Raw genomic sequence first — 15,966 nt, forward strand, 5'->3', positions numbered from 1 at the left:
TCCTCGGCGGCTGGGTGGCGGACAGGGAGCGTGCACCGCTCTGACTTCTCTGGGGTCACGGGGCTCTCCCTCACAGTACGGGAGCCCCACTAACCACTGCGGCACTCCTCCTTCTCTCAGCTGAGGCCGGCTGCCTTCTCCATCTTGCGGGACTGGACCAGTTGCACGCGGGGCTTCTCCTCCACACGGGAGCTGTTCCAGCCACCGCAGTGCTTCTCCGTGGCTCCCTCAGCACCACGGGGCTCTCCCTCCCAGCACGGGAGTCCCAGGTGCAAATGCCGCTCTACCTCGTTTCAGGAGTGTGGGGTGGGCTCCCGTCCTCTTCCTGCTTCCTCCTGCCTCACAGCCCCGCCCACATCAGCAAGAGGCTGCCTGACTTCCTGTGTAAGCCGGGCGGTGGCAGTGATTCTCTTCCACAGGGCAATGCGGGGTAAAACGAGGGGTAGGCTCCCTCTTCAACTGGCGATACCCAGTGGTGTGGGCACCCGCTCAGATAAACAATCCCATAGGCAGCAAGACGAGGGGTAGGCTCCATCATAAAGGAGCAATCGATTCTAATCCGGTCAGAATGCGGGGTGCCTGCAAATATCAAACGACGCAGGGTGGCCACCCGCTCCAAAAACTCACGCAGGCAGGGGGATCCTCATGCCGGGGAATCCCTTGAGGTAGGGATCGCCGTTCTGGTGGTGCAAAAGCGCTATTTAGCAGGGGGAGGCCAGTGCTTCCCAGGTGCTGGCAGGCAGAAGTCAAAAAGTCCAGGGAAAGTCTAGTAGGAGGTGGGGGGGCAAAGGCTGGGCCCAGGGGCCAGCTCACACGGCCCTCCAGGCAGGGAGGCAGTCCCCAGTGGCGGTCCTCCTGGCGCCCAGCAGCAGCAGGCCCCCCTCAAGTTAGGATCAGGAAAGAGAACATTTCCATGGGGTCAGAACCCCTCTTTTATCCACATATTCCTTTGTCTTTGGGTTGCAGGGTGGGGGAAAACCAGACGCAGCTGGTTCTGGAGCACTCTGTTGTGCTCAGCCACTCTCCCCATTCACTGGACAGGCTAGGGACACAAGTCGCACCACAGGGGGCAGAGACAGCATTGTGTAGGGAAGACCCAGCCCTATTCAGGTCCCAGGTGCACTCCTCCCACTCATCTGGATGTAAATCTCCCTATTCACCACCGGGGCATACCCATCCTGACTCCTGGATCCAGGCACACCAGCCAGCTCCAGCCAATCACAAGCCAGACAGTCACTTCACATTTATTACACAGACATGCCAACTTCTAGAAGTGGCACTTCCACACTAGACACATTAATGCCGCACACATCATCGCGCAGCATTCAATCTCACGAGTCCGCACATACCAAACTCGACCCTGCACTCCCCACGCATCAGGAACTACCATGGACACTCACATTCCCCATGTATTCCTATAGGAGGGCACGCCAACCTCACCACACGTACGCACTTTACAATGGGACACAGTGTTAAAGTGCGCAGAAGCTAAAAATCACTAACTCCAGGTCACAACTAAAAGCAAAAAGGTTAGTGGTGAACCTGCCAGAAGGGCCAAGTCCTACAAACATGTATCCTATCCGTCACAAAGGAATCTCTGTACTTGATGCAGTAGGAAATATTTATTTTCAAAAACAGGTAAAGGCTGTAGCAATGATCTATCTCAGACATGTTTCCGCCTTTGTCAATATTATACCACCATTTGTTGAGTGATTTTATAGTCACATGTTGTTGCAATGCAATGGACGTGGAGAAAATACTCCATACATAGCACATTCAGTTCCAATGTCAAAATTACATATTATAAAGTCATAGGAAACATTATTTTGGATAAACAGTCATTGTATTCAAAAAATCATTCTAATGAAAAATCATTGCATTTTTGACCTAGAGGGCCTAGTTAAAGCATTTCTTAATATATAACTCTTTTGCACTAGTACCAATAAAGAGGTGTTATAAGATGTACTGAAATATTAAAAATTCAAACTAGAGCTACATGCTGAACAATTTGGCCCCAGTTACTCTCCCTTCCTCCATCTCTTCAATATTATTGAGGCTAAATACACCATTGCCAATTGTTGCTCTAGATCATCTTCCAAATCTAATCTTGTTTGCTTCCTATTCTCTATCCTGCAACAAAGAGCACATTAAAAATTGATCAGAGATTAACATCTGTTAAAAAATGGCACCTTTTGCTGCTTGCAGATACATGTCATACCACTTCAATACTATATCACATGGTCTCCCACTTCAAACCTATATACAATGCAATTCCAGAAACTTGATGTTCCTAATTATAAATGTACATACAAATCCTCATCAACAATGAGGCCTCTCGGTTCCTTACTATCAAATGTCAGTATTCACTTAGATTCCAAAATCCTCAACTTTTTCTCTTGATTACCTCCTCTCTCATCCAATTTGACACAATCAATGACTCTGTATTTCAGATCTTTTTCATCACAATTGTATACCTCATGATAGTGTCTCGCCACTAAGTAGCTGGTATTGTATTTTATGGCTCGTAAGTGTTGTAATCTCTTATGCACCTGGAGAGTGGTGCTACCCACTAATATCTTTTCAAAGCCACACCTCAAACTGTAAACCACAAACTCACTTTTACATGTGTAGTGACCCTTTACTATGTGTGTTTTCCTATCTATTACTATTTCCTTTAAATGTGCCCCATTCTTTTAAGCCTTGCATTTGTTGCATAGATGGAAACCATCTTTAGGCTGTAGCCATGTCCCCCGGTCTACTCTCACATCACTCTGAACCAACTTATCCCTCATTGAGTATGCCCTTTTAAAGGTGATTAGTGGTTTCTTCTGTATGTCTTGTCCTATCACTAGGTCACTTTTGAGTAGATTCCAGTGCTTCTGGAGTATATTCCTCAACCTCTGATGTGAGCTGTGGTATGTTGTAATTAAGCAATGCTCTACTTTATCTTTATCTGCCTTATGTTTTCTGTTGAACAGTATGGTTTCCCTTTGAATTTTCTCAATTCTTTCGCTAGTTGCAGTCAGAGTTCTGGCACTGTAGACTCGTTCTCTGAATCTCATGGCCATTTCATCCTTGGCCTGTTTAAAACCACTTCCTGTATTGCCGATTCTTCTTGCCTCAGAAACTCCCCAAATGGAATACTTTTAATAAGTGGGGTTGGGTGAAACCTTTTGGCATGTGGAGTACTGTTGCCTGCACTGTTCTTTTTGTATAATTAAGCTACCAGATGTTGTTCCTTGACTTCCAATTTAATATCCACAAATTCTGCTGCAGTAGCAATAATGTGGCTGGTGATTTTAATATCCAAATTATTAGAGTTGATTTGTGTTACAAACAACTCGGCACTCACCTTATTGCCTTTCCATATTACAAAGATATCATCTATGAATCTTAGCAATAATAATATGTTAAAATACCATTTGACTAGTGGATAGTTGTTAAGGACTTGGTCTTCCCACTAACCCATATGTAGGTTTGCGAAACTAGGGGCAAAGCACATCCCCATGGCGGTTCCCTATTGCTGTTCATAGATGTTGTGGTTGAAATAAAAAAAATATTGTGTCTTAAGCACCTACTAATCTCTTCTAGTAGCATGAGGTTGTGTTTGCTAAATCTTATGTCGCTTTCTTTCAAGAATTGTTCTGTTGCTTTCAATCCATCCTTGTGGTTTATACTAGTGTGCATGGATTATACATCTAGAGTCATAAGTAACATGCCATCCTTCCACTGTATATCCTGTATATGTTTAATAAATCCTGTTGTGTCTTTAATATATAATGGTAACCTTTCCACAAAACGTCTTAGAAATGTATCTATATATTTGGCCACATTTTCAAAGAGGCCTTCCTGGACTGCAATGATAGGTCTTTCAGGTTTTATTAGCATCTTTATGTATTTTTGGTATTAAGTAGAATATAGGACGTTTCGGTCCTTGTACTTTCAGGAAACTGTATTCCTTCACTCCGCCTCTCTAGTAGTGCTGTGTTGAGACCCTGCTCTACTTCTCTATAGTGTGATATACTTATTTTCTTATAGTATGATTGGCCCCTTTGCTGGTTGTGTGCCTCTGTCATGTATGCTTTTTTTTTAACCAGAGAACCATGTTTCCCCTTTTATCTGAACTTCTCACTACAACTTCAGGGTTCTTGAACAATTTGCCTATTGTATTTTTATAGCTGTAGTCAGAGTTGTGCACACCCTTTTTAATTCTGTAACTACTCTGTCTGCATATTTGTCCAGATCATTATTCATAGTAGGTGGCATAGTCTCTGATTTAGGTTTCAGAGCAGAGCCTCCCTCCTCAAAAAACCCATACTCCCTCCCTTTACAATCTTTCAACTACATTCTCCTGTTCAATGACAATCATAACTACTCTTTCAGTTCTAATAACTTGCATTAAAGCTACATAGCCTACTAATGGTCTATTCTACTCTCAGTATAGTCAGAGTTATTAGTTTCACAGTAAGAAACTGAGGTTTTCCTAATCCTCTTCCGAAAGTATCATGTCTGATAGATTGATTATCATTGTGGTCACATTTTTCAATATCTCCTGTTGCTCCATCTCACGCTCCAACTGTTCTCTTCTTCTTTGCCTTTATCCTTGGCCACTTCTTCTCTTCATCCTATTCCTTTGCCTTTTTGCTTTGCGGTCCCCCTCCATGGTCTGTGATTTGTTCTTCTGTCCAATTTTGAAAAATCCAATTAATCTTGCAATGTGGTGTGTCCACCCACTCTTCTCTCTTCATCATAGTCTGTATCAGAGGTACTGGTGTCTCTCGGAACTGGGTCCTATATAGATACTGTATTCTTTCTATGCATACCAAACCTAAACATAAAGTTTCTAGATCTATAAAAGTGATTGTGGTTCTAACAAGTTAGGGAAGCAGTGGGTTACATCAATTATTTATTTGATTTATTTATTTGAAGAGTTTTATATAGCGCTAACTAGACCCGGAGGTATCAGAGCATTTAACATGGATGTGGAGTAAGAAAACAGTTGTACTTATTACATCAGTTACAAGAGAACAAATAACACAAAAAACATGTCCCATGGAGCATAGAGGGTGGTGGGGGAGGGGAATTGAGCCAGAAGCTGGAAATCCATTGTTCACTGCATTCAACTAAGTGCCCACTACATGTAATTCAGTGATTATTGTGTTGGACAGAATGTTCACTGTATCTAGTCCTCTGATTTCTGATTTCTGTTCAATGCTCCTACATTCAGTAGAATGCTTGGTACTTGGCACGCTGCAGTAAGTGCAATTTAACGATCTCACTGAGCTCATTGCAATGCACAATTCATTCCAAACAGTACTTACTAGTAATGTATGCACCAGACTCAGTGTTCAATGCAACCTTAATGATACACAATAGAATATAAAATGTTTAGTATGTAAAATCCTGGTTTATTTCAGGCACACAGGACTGCACAGATCTTTTTGTGCCTGGTGTGGAGTTCCAGGGCAGCAACATCACTGAGGTCCAAGCTAGTTCTGTGCTAAGCTGCCAAAGTGCCTGCACCCAGAACCCTTACTGCCACTTCTTCACCTTCCACACCAAGGGCTGGAGCTTGGACAAGAGTGTGTGAGTACTTCCAGGAGAGAATTTGTGGGTTGCAGGGGGTGGAGGGTGTCTGTATCATGATCAATGGGCAGGGTCTGAAGCCTGAGGACTATTTACCATACTTGGGTTGACACCAGTAACACTGATGAGTTCTAAGGGATACTCATTGGCACCAGATGAACTCACCAGGATTGTGCAAATGTACTGTGTAATATAGTTTACATGATGTGTATCTTTCTTTTAACCGGTCTATGTTGCTGTGACAGAAAGAATTCTTTGTAGTCCTTCAAGTGGTAACTTTGCAACATCAGGACCCATTGCACTGTACTGTGCCATCCTCTGAACTTACTAGTTTGTTACATGTCACTCCTTCTAGATTGGCAGCAGCACACATGAGTGAGTAGACTCTGCATAATAAACGGCTATGTATCTGACATACAGACAATTATCAAAAACTTGGCTTTTTAATCAGTTTTATATCAAATTTTTTTCTTATTCGGTAGGTCCTTCCTCGTACCGTTTAGCAAGTGGTTTTAAAGAGTTACCTAGTTTATATTGCTAAAAAGCCTAGCAAATGACAGATCTCCAGTTTAATGTAACGTAACACATCACAGTTCCCTTTTAAGAAAGTATACAAAGCAACCAGGTGGCATTTCATTGAGCATAGCTGCTGAACCCCATTAGAGTAAAGCAACGTTTACACACAATTGTTCAAGCAATAAGAGTACATGATTCTACTGTTTCTGGTTACGGCCCAGGTGTTCCTACTTATTTCACCCTAGAAGGTTATGGCAATGGTCAACCAATCACACCACAACCTACAACAGCAACTGGCCAATGATAGTGTGACTTGTGCTGATGTCTCACCAAGCCCTGCACAGCTTTCTAGTGACAAGCAACCAATTACAGCTCAGCTCTTTGTAAATGAAATGAACACCATGACTAAGTGTTAGATTTGGGGATCTCTAGTTGGCAGAGGTAGGTGCCTTTGACCAAATAGGGACTCCTGCGTCTAGTCAGGGTAAGGGGGTACACTCCTAAAATAATCCCTGCTCACCCCCTTGGTAGCTTGGCACAAGGAGGCAGACTTATTCCAGAGGCAGTGTGTAAAGCATTTGTGAACACATACAGTAATACAGCGACAACACTACAGATGGACACCACACATGTTGTATATCAAAAACAAGTATTTTTATATAGCCTTAACACAAGACCATAAATGACAAAAATCCACACTACTGTTCTTTAGAATGGTATAAATAGCTTAGTTCTCTTTAGATGGTAAATGCAACACTTTACATTCAATGTACCTTAGGATGCGTAACACTATACAAACAGAAGAGTTGCAGGGAAGGTGATGCGTTGGTTCCTTACAGGCAAGAACGGTGATGTGTCGGTTCCCTACTGTGGGGACGGGGATGTGTCGGTTCTTCTCCATGTGGGGAGTGTGAGAAGTTGGCCCGATATGCAACGTTCGCTATTCTAGCGACCGCTATGTATCGTTCCAACGACCCTTATGGTGTTTGGTTGTAAGTCAACCTATAGACCAGCTATCCTAGTAGCGTGGATACGAGCAGTCTAAGGCTAAAGACTCGAGAGGGCGTGTTAAGCCAGCTGTTTACCACACATGTACCCCTTGAACACCCAGTGAAAGGACACCACACAAGTGTTATGAAAATAAACAGTATATTTATTAAGAATCACAACAGCCCTGTACTCTTTATGAGGACAGGGTACTAAGCACAAACCAAATCTCTTTAGCAAATACTTCAAGTGCACAATTAAAAAAAGTGTCCGAGGACACGGAAAGATTAAGGTCTCGGGCGGACCCGATAAGGCAAGTCGGAAGCGAGGGACTCAGGACCCTAGAGTAAGGAGGCTATGCAGGCACCGAAATGCCGAGTTACCTAGCCACGAGGGCTGCGGCTGCACAAGTCTTACAGGCGTCGGGGTCTTCGCTGACGAGCCAGGAGCCGGAAGAAAAGGAGTTGCTGGCCGGCGACCAGTGCTGAATAGTTCGTAGAGATCCAAGCCTGGATCGGAGATTGATGAAACCTGAAAGCAGAGGGGACCAAGTTCGTACTACTAGCCAGTAGTCAGAGGGTACCAGGAAGGCACCGGTTGGCCGTCACCTCGACCAGGTGAGTGGGCGACGCTAGGCTCTGCAGTCTCACGGACCAGGAGGCGTTGTCGGCGACCACGGTGGAGGTGCGAGCTGTCCCACGAAGGATGATGCTGTCGGCGTCGCTGGGCCCAGGATGGGGCAACAAGCCTTGGCAGATCTCAGGGCCACGTGGTGGGCCTAAGATGGCGTCTTGAGTGGACCAGGAGGGTCCGGGGTGCTTCTCGCAAAGATGGAAGCAAGGGCCAGTCTGGAGCAACCAGACCAGCAGTGATGATTCTCGGATGTCGTCACAGAAGGGCACAAGCCAGCGGCTAGTGACTAGACAACGTGCTGAGCAGCGAGCAGAAGGGCCCCACGCAGATCGTGGAGATGTTGGGAGACTGCACTTCGGTGCTGGAGCGGCTCAGGGTCGGGGCTTCTCGGACCCCAGAGCACTCACCAGAGAGTTACCTCGATGGTCGTGCTGGTTTTAAGAGCGTGCAGGTTCTGATGATGGCCGGTCCCTCGAGGTCTCGTCGCACCCACAGATCACAGCTGAGCTGATGACGTGGGTAGAGGTCAGAGGTGCCAGGGAAGCCGGTTCTCGTCGAGCTGGGCCGTCGGATTCCTTGAGGAAGGACTTACAGCAAACCGCAGAGTTCTTAGTTGGTGCCTGCTGATGCAGGGTGACTACTCCTTAGCCACAAGGGAGAAATCTTGAGAAGAGTCTTGAATGTCCTTTCGTAGAAAGTAGTTCTTGAATCAAAGATGATCTAATTTGGAAGGGTCCCCGCTCCGGTCTTTATTCTAAAGAAAGGGGTGGGTACATGACTAGGTCCTGCCCTAAGGGTGGGACCAGGAAGGGGGGTAGTTACACCCCTCTCCCCTGCCGGACTTTCCCCAGGCCAGGGCTGTCGCCCCTGGAACTGGTTCTAACCGGCAGATGCGTAGTGAGCACCGGGGTGCCACTCCGCAGTCACCTTCTCGCCAAAGCCCTACCTACCCAGAATACACAAACCCTGTCTGGGACGGTGCGAACACCGCCCTCGACAGGAAACCCTTTGTCCAAGTGCTCCTCGCTGGAAGGACTCCCAGCAGCAGGAGGTCAGACTCGTGTCTGTGGTGGCAGCATCCATTTTGTGGAGCTGAGGCTTCAGTTAACTTTAACCGGGGTTCACAGTTACGTACATGTCGTGTCCCTCTAGAAGGGTGGAATGCTAACCTCGTCGCCAGCACTGGTGAGAGGGCAGCACCCCGATTCGTATGACACCTTACTCGACATGCCTGGATAACGCGACACCGGAGTTACCGATATGGTACGCGTTATCATGGAACAGCTATTGGGTCTTGATTCCGCAAGCTGCAACCGGGCTCGGCTCGGGCCTGAACCTAGCTCACACGAGCCCACGCACTCTGCCTTCAGGATCGTTAAGGCCTGCCATAGGAGTGACTGATAGGAACTCGGGTGTCCATTGTATGGTTAGATATAGAGCTACTATACCTAAAGCGAAGGGTGGTTACACGTCTTCGCCCCAGCTGTCGTGCAGCCAGTTGTGTCAAATTTAGGAGGCCAGCCAGGGGTGGCATAATACATGCTTCAGCCCCTGGCGGCCCTGGGTACACCTATGCCCTGCGTTACGGGGTCTGATAAGGTGGCCCAGTACCAATTGGTAAATGCACCTAGGGTACATATCGTAATTTAGAAAGAGAACAGCCAGGCTGTGGGTCTGATTAGCAGGCCCACAGCCAGAGAAAGTCGTAAACCAGTGAAACAAAAGCAAAAAATCTGGGTGATCATAGGATTGCAGACCCTACTCTCCTACATGCTCGACGAGAACCGGCTTCCCTGGCACCTCTGACCTCTACCCACGTCATCAGCTCAGCTGTGATCTGTGGGTGCGACGAGACCTCGAGGGACCGGCCATCATCAGAACCTGCACGCTCTTAAAACCAGCACGACCATCGAGGTAACTCTCTGGTGAGTGCTCTGGGGTCCGAGAAGCCCCGACCCTGAGCCGCTCCAGCACCGAAGTGCAGTCTCCCAGCATCTCCACGATCTGCGTGGGGCCCTTCTGCTCGCTGCTCAGCACGTTGTCTGGTCACTAGCCGCTGGCTTGTGCCCTTCTGTGACGACATCCGAGAATCATCACTGCTGGTCTGGTTGCTCCAGACTGGCCCTTGCTTCCATCTTTGCGAGAAGCACCCCGGACCCTCCTGGTCCACTCAAGACGCCATCTTAGGCCCACCACGTGGCCCTGAGATCTGCCAAGGCTTGTTGCCCCATCCTGGGCCCAGCGACGCCGACAGCATCATCCTTCGTGGGACAGCTCGCACCTCCACCGTGGTCGCCGACAACGCCTCCTGGTCCGTGAGACTGCAGAGCCTAGCGTCGCCCACTCACCTGGTCGAGGTGACGGCCAACCGGTGCCTTCCTGGTACCCTCTGACTACTGGCTAGTAGTACGAACTTGGTCCCCTCTGCTTTCAGGTTTCATCAATCTCCGATCCAGGCTTGGATCTCTACGAACTATTCAGCCAGGAGCCGGAAGAAAAGGAGTTGCTGGTCGGCGACCAGTGCTGAATAGTTCGTAGAGATCCAAGCCTGGATCGGAGATTGATGAAACCTGAAAGCAGAGGGGACCAAGTTCGTACTACTAGCCAGTAGTCAGAGGGTACCAGGAAGGCACCGGTTGGCCGTCACCTCGACCAGGTGAGTGGGCGACGCTAGGCTCTGCAGTCTCACGGACCAGGAGGCGTTGTCGGCGACCACGGTGGAGGTGCGAGCTGTCCCACGAAGGATGATGCTGTCGGCGTCGCTGGGCCCAGGATGGGGCAACAAGCCTTGGCAGATCTCAGGGCCACGTGGTGGGCCTAAGATGGCGTCTTGAGTGGACCAGGAGGGTCCGGGGTGCTTCTCGCAAAGATGGAAGCAAGGGCCAGTCTGGAGCAACCAGACCAGCAGTGATGATTCTCGGATGTCGTCACAGAAGGGCACAAGCCAGCGGCTAGTGACCAGACAACGTGCTGAGCAGCGAGCAGAAGGGCCCCACGCAGATCGTGGAGATGCTGGGAGACTGCACTTCGGTGCTGGAGCGGCTCAGGGTCGGGGCTTCTCGGACCCCAGAGCACTCACCAGAGAGTTACCTCGATGGTCGTGCTGGTTTTAAGAGCGTGCAGGTTCTGATGATGGCCGGTCCCTCGAGGTCTCGTCGCACCCACAGATCACAGCTGAGCTGATGACGTGGGTAGAGGTCAGAGGTGCCAGGGAAGCCGGTTCTCGTCGAGCTGGGCCGTCGGATTCCTTGAGGAAGGACTTACAGCAAACCGCAGAGTTCTTAGTTGGTGCCTGCTGATGCAGGGTGACTACTCCTTAGCCACAAGGGAGAAATCTTGAGAAGAGTCTTGAATGTCCTTTCGTAGAAAGTAGTTCTTGAATCAAAGATGATCTAATTTGGAAGGGTCCCCGCTCCGGTCTTTATTCTAAAGAAAGGGGTGGGTACATGACTAGGTCCTGCCCTAAGGGTGGGACCAGGAAGGGGGGTAGTTACACCCCTCTCCCCTGCCGAACTTTCCCCAGGCCAGGGCTGTCGCCCCTGGAACTGGTTCTAACCGGCAGATGCGTAGTGAGCACCGGGGTGCCACTCCGCAGTCACCTTCTCGCCAAAGCCCTACCTACCCAGAATACACAAACCCTGTCTGGGACGGTGCGAACACCGCCCTCGACAGGAAACCCTTTGTCCAAGTGCTCCTCGCTGGAAGGACTCCCAGCAGCAGGAGGTCAGACTCGTGTCTGTGGTGGCAGCATCCATTTTGTGGAGCTGAGGCTTCAGTTAACTTTAACCGGGGTTCACAGTTACGTACATGTCGTGTCCCTCTAGAAGGGTGGAATGCTAACCTCGTCGCCAGCACTGGTGAGAGGGCAGCACCCCGATTCGTATGACACCTTACTCGACATGCCTGGATAACGCGACACCGGAGTTACCGATATGGTACGCGTTATCATGGAACAGCTATTGGGTCTTGATTCCGCAAGCTGCAACCGGGCTCGGCTCGGGCCTGAACCTAGCTCACACGAGCCCACGCACTCTGCCTTCAGGATCGTTAAGGCCTGCCATAGGAGTGACTGATAGGAACTCGGGTGTCCATTGTATGGTTAGATATAGAGCTACTATACCTAAAGCGAAGGGTGGTTACACGTCTTCGCCCCAGCTGTCGTGCAGCCAGTTGTGTCAAATTTAGGAGGCCAGCCAGGGGTGGCATAATACATGCTTCAGCCCCTGGCGGCCCTGGGTACACCTATGCCCTGCGTTACGGGGTCTGATAAGGTGGCCCAGTACCAATTGGTAAATGCACCTAGGGTACATATCGTAATTTAGAAAGAGAACAGCCAGGCTGTGGGTCTGATTAGCAGGCCCACAGCCAGAGAAAGTCGTAAACCAGTGAAACAAAAGCAAAAAATCTGGGTGATCATAGGATTGCAGACCCTACTCTCCTACAGGGAGGTGATGCGTCAGTTTCTTACTGTGCTTCTGTGGCGATGCGACCCACAAAGGCGCAATGCGATGACGATCCGGTCCAATGAATCAAAATGGCGTCTTCTCGATGAGACAATGAAGGGATGATGCGTGCACGCCCGCCGGCCATGCGCGACTCGGTGAATCTTCTGAGCTGCAACAAGCCCTGCAACATGCTTCTCCGGTGATGCATCAGCGTCTGCTGCAACGGCGACACTCTTCTCCGGAGATGCGAGGCGCTTCAGTGATGCGAGGCGACAGCGGCAGCACTCTTTCTCAGTGATGCGACGACAGCGGCTGCTGCAGCGTCACGCTTCTTCTCCGTGAATCACACTTCCAGCTCCTTTGCGACACGCAGTCTCTTAGAAGGCCCAGTACAAAATCAGGCACTTCAAATTCCTAGCTAGGGAATTCAGGGGAGATGGTTGGTGAAGTCTGTTATCCCTGACACTTCAGCAGGAGGCAAGCTCAATATCCAAGCCCTTGGAGATCTTCTAAAAGATGATGAAAGTTGCACAAAGTCCTTTCTTTGGCAGTCAGGCAACCACTGCATGCCAATCCCCCAAACAGCACTCAGCTTAGGGATAGTCTCCTTCTTCAGTTTCTCTCTGGTTCCTCTCCTCAGCAAAGGTTCTTCTTGTTTCCCAGAAGTAATCTAAAGTTCTGGGGTCTGGGTCCCCCCTTTTATACAACAAAATCCTTTGTCTTTGAAGGCAGAGAGTGTCTGTACCTAGTACAAACCAGTTCTGGTCAGTCCTGAAGCACTTTGTTTACATGACTCCTTCTTTCTATTGACAGTGTGGGCCAGGGACATCAGACGCACAAGAGGTCGAGCCAGCATTGTGGAAGGCAGGCACAGCCCTATTCACGTCCCAGGTGCAACTCCTCCCACAACTCTACACGCAGATAGCTCTATTCTGCCCTGTGCTGACTCACCCTGTCTCCTGGAATCCCCCAGCCCCGGTCACTCAAACTCCAGACAAGGAATACACAACTTAGCAGAGGAAGGCTTGGATAGTTAGGCAAGAAAATACCTACTTTCTAAAAGTGGTATTTTCAAACACTGAATGGTAAAACCAACTTCACTAAAAGATGTATTTTATCATTCTGAGTTCAGGCATACTAAACTCGAATTTCTACCTAGTTCCCTGAGTCAGTTAGGAATATAAGGTGTTATAATCAAACTGGTGATTCTGGCCTATGGAGAACAGGTAGCCATGCAATAGTGAAAAACGAAAATGGCTGTAATTCACTATTAGGACATGGCACAGACATCAGGGCATGTCCTACCTTTTACCTACAATGCACCCTGCCCTTGGGCCTACCATAGGGGTGACTAATATGCAGAAAAGGGAAGGTTTAGGGACTGGCAAGTGGGTGCACTTGCCCAGTCAGCATGGCAGTACCAGACTGCACACAGGCAGTGGCAGACCTGAGACACACCTTACAGGCTGCCTCTGTGGGTGGCACAACCAGTGCTGCAATCCCACCAGCAGCATTTGATTTACAAGCCCTGGGCACACGCAGTGAACTGTACTAGGGTCTGACAAGTAAACCAAACCAGCCAATCATGGAGTCACTAATCAATACATCAATTTACCATAGGGAGCACTTGCACTGTGGCACTGAATAATAGTGGCACAGTGCCCAAAGCATCTGTAACCAGCACAAACATATGAGGCAACAGCAAAAAATGGAAGGGAGACCCACGCCAGTGGTGCCAGGTCTAACATTAAGGATCGCAAGAAGGCACTCACACAAACAAAATAAACCTTGTGTACTTAATCTAAGTAAGACAAATAAAAGAATTCAAATCAAAGTTCATCTCACTAAATAGAGAGCGAAGGGCCAGATACATCATCCATTTTGCTCCTCACAAACCTGCAAATTTGCATAATCACCCGTTTGTGATCGCATAAAATGCATTTCTGATGCAGCAAACCCAATTTTATGATTCCGTAACCTGTTACTGGATCACCAAATGGTTTTGCGATTCGCTATTTGAAAGGAGCATGTGGGTGTCCCTTCCAAGTAGCGATTCCTCCAGGTATGCATGAATGTTTTGTGACCGTGAATGCGGTTGCAAAACATTAGCATTTTTCCTCCTACTTCAAGTAGGTGGTAACCCATTCACAAAGGGTAAGGGGTCCCCAAAGGACCCCTTCCCCTATGTGAATGTTAGTAAATCATTTTTTAAGAGCAGGCAGTGGTCCTACGGACCACAGCCTGCTTTAAAAAAATTAAAAGAAAACTTAAAATGGTTTTTTTTTAAACGCATCACGTTTTTCCTTTAAGGAAAACGGGCTGCATTTAAAAACAAAAAAATAATTGCTTTATTTAAAAGCAATCACAGACATTGTGGTGTGCTGAGCCCAGCAGGTCACCATACCTGTAATTTTTGTGATTCCTATGGGTTTGCAAATTGCGACCTATCTCATGAGGTAGGTCATTTGCGATACCCTAGGAATCGCTAAAAGTGTTAAACACACTTTCATGCATTCCATTTTGCGATTTCAAAACAGGGCCAAAACAGGGCCAATTTACATCTGGCCTGTAGTACTTTTGCAATACCATCAATCACAGCACAGCAGATTCATACCCAGTGGTGACCCACCCCTGATTACAGCGTTTACTCCTGTGCACCACAAGATAAACAAACACCACTCTATGTATAGTTAGAACATACTCAACTAAAAGATTCGTGTTAATTCAGAAAAATACCTGCCGCATTCTGTATTTGGCGCCTCACAAAGCACAACACCACTTGCTGACCAGCTCAACAACATATCTTGAAATCGTGGATCATGACGAATACGATTACTTAAACAAACAACAAACATAAAAATGCAGATTTGTCTTTGCCGCAAACACATAATCAGTCCCTTCTCATTAAAACAAACACAATGATGAATATTGACTCACTAATTCACAAATATGACAAAATGTAGATCACAGTAATCAACAACCGAGGGAACCGCAAATCAAAAGATTATTGCCAAAAATCTCACAGGCAGAGTAAATTCATGTCTCCACAAAAATCCACACTCTCAAACTACAAATCCCACAATGCAATACCAAAATGTCACAATCACTTGCAATTAATTCTGCCCTACCAACCTACACTCCTTCAGTTGGGAGCAGTTCTGGAACACAGAATACTGTAAAAAATGAAATTTGGCCAAGTCATGGAAATCGAAGAATGCAGAGAGATTGCAGAACCAGGGCAAAGATTATCTAGGAGTAGAACTGTTGACTCATCTTTAATCTTCCTTGTGGAGGTCTCCAAAATCTGTATGATAGGCACAGCGTCAAATGCAGAGTCGGTGGGGTTGTCCTCAGGAAGAGATGAGGCAATGATTCCCTAAAGTGAGATTGAGAACAGCATCAATGAGTGAGACAGACTCAGAACGGAAGCTCGAGATCAGTAAATTCGGAAAACCAGGCAGCTGTGTTAAAATATGAAAGCGCAGGCCAGAAGGCAAACGAAAAGCAGTCTCATTGAATCGGTCAAAAGACTTGGAACTCATTTGCCATGAAGAGCTAAAGAACCTTCAAAACAGATGCAGCGTTGAGCAACATCTGTCCATAATGTGCAGCAGATCCACAGAGAAACAGGCAGCCTCCCTAGAAGAGACCAAAAAAGATCTGCCTCACCCCCAAATTGAGGGTCTTTTATAACAATGTTCATCATACAAAATATTGGAACCAGAACAGTCACCATGAAATGAGCACATGTAATAATACAAGAGCAGAGGGCCAAATTATGAATCCGGGTTGAGTAAAT

General features: G+C 47.6%; 1 protein-coding gene across 1 annotated transcript in view; it reads left to right on the top strand.

Annotated features, from left to right (window-relative positions):
* Positions 1-15,966, top strand: part of LOC147725643 (plasma kallikrein-like) — a 147,076-nt gene that overhangs the window by 67,441 nt on the left and 63,669 nt on the right. The window contains exon 4 of the mRNA XM_086964473.1: positions 5,418-5,586. Coding sequence (XP_086820599.1) covers positions 5,418-5,586 — 169 coding nt within the window. The remainder of the gene's footprint in view (positions 1-5,417; positions 5,587-15,966) is intronic.

The sequence above is a fragment of the Lissotriton vulgaris genome, chromosome 3_2 (assembly GCF_964263255.1).
Source record: "Lissotriton vulgaris chromosome 3_2, aLisVul1.2, whole genome shotgun sequence".
Classification (NCBI taxonomy): domain Eukaryota; kingdom Metazoa; phylum Chordata; class Amphibia; order Caudata; family Salamandridae; genus Lissotriton; species Lissotriton vulgaris.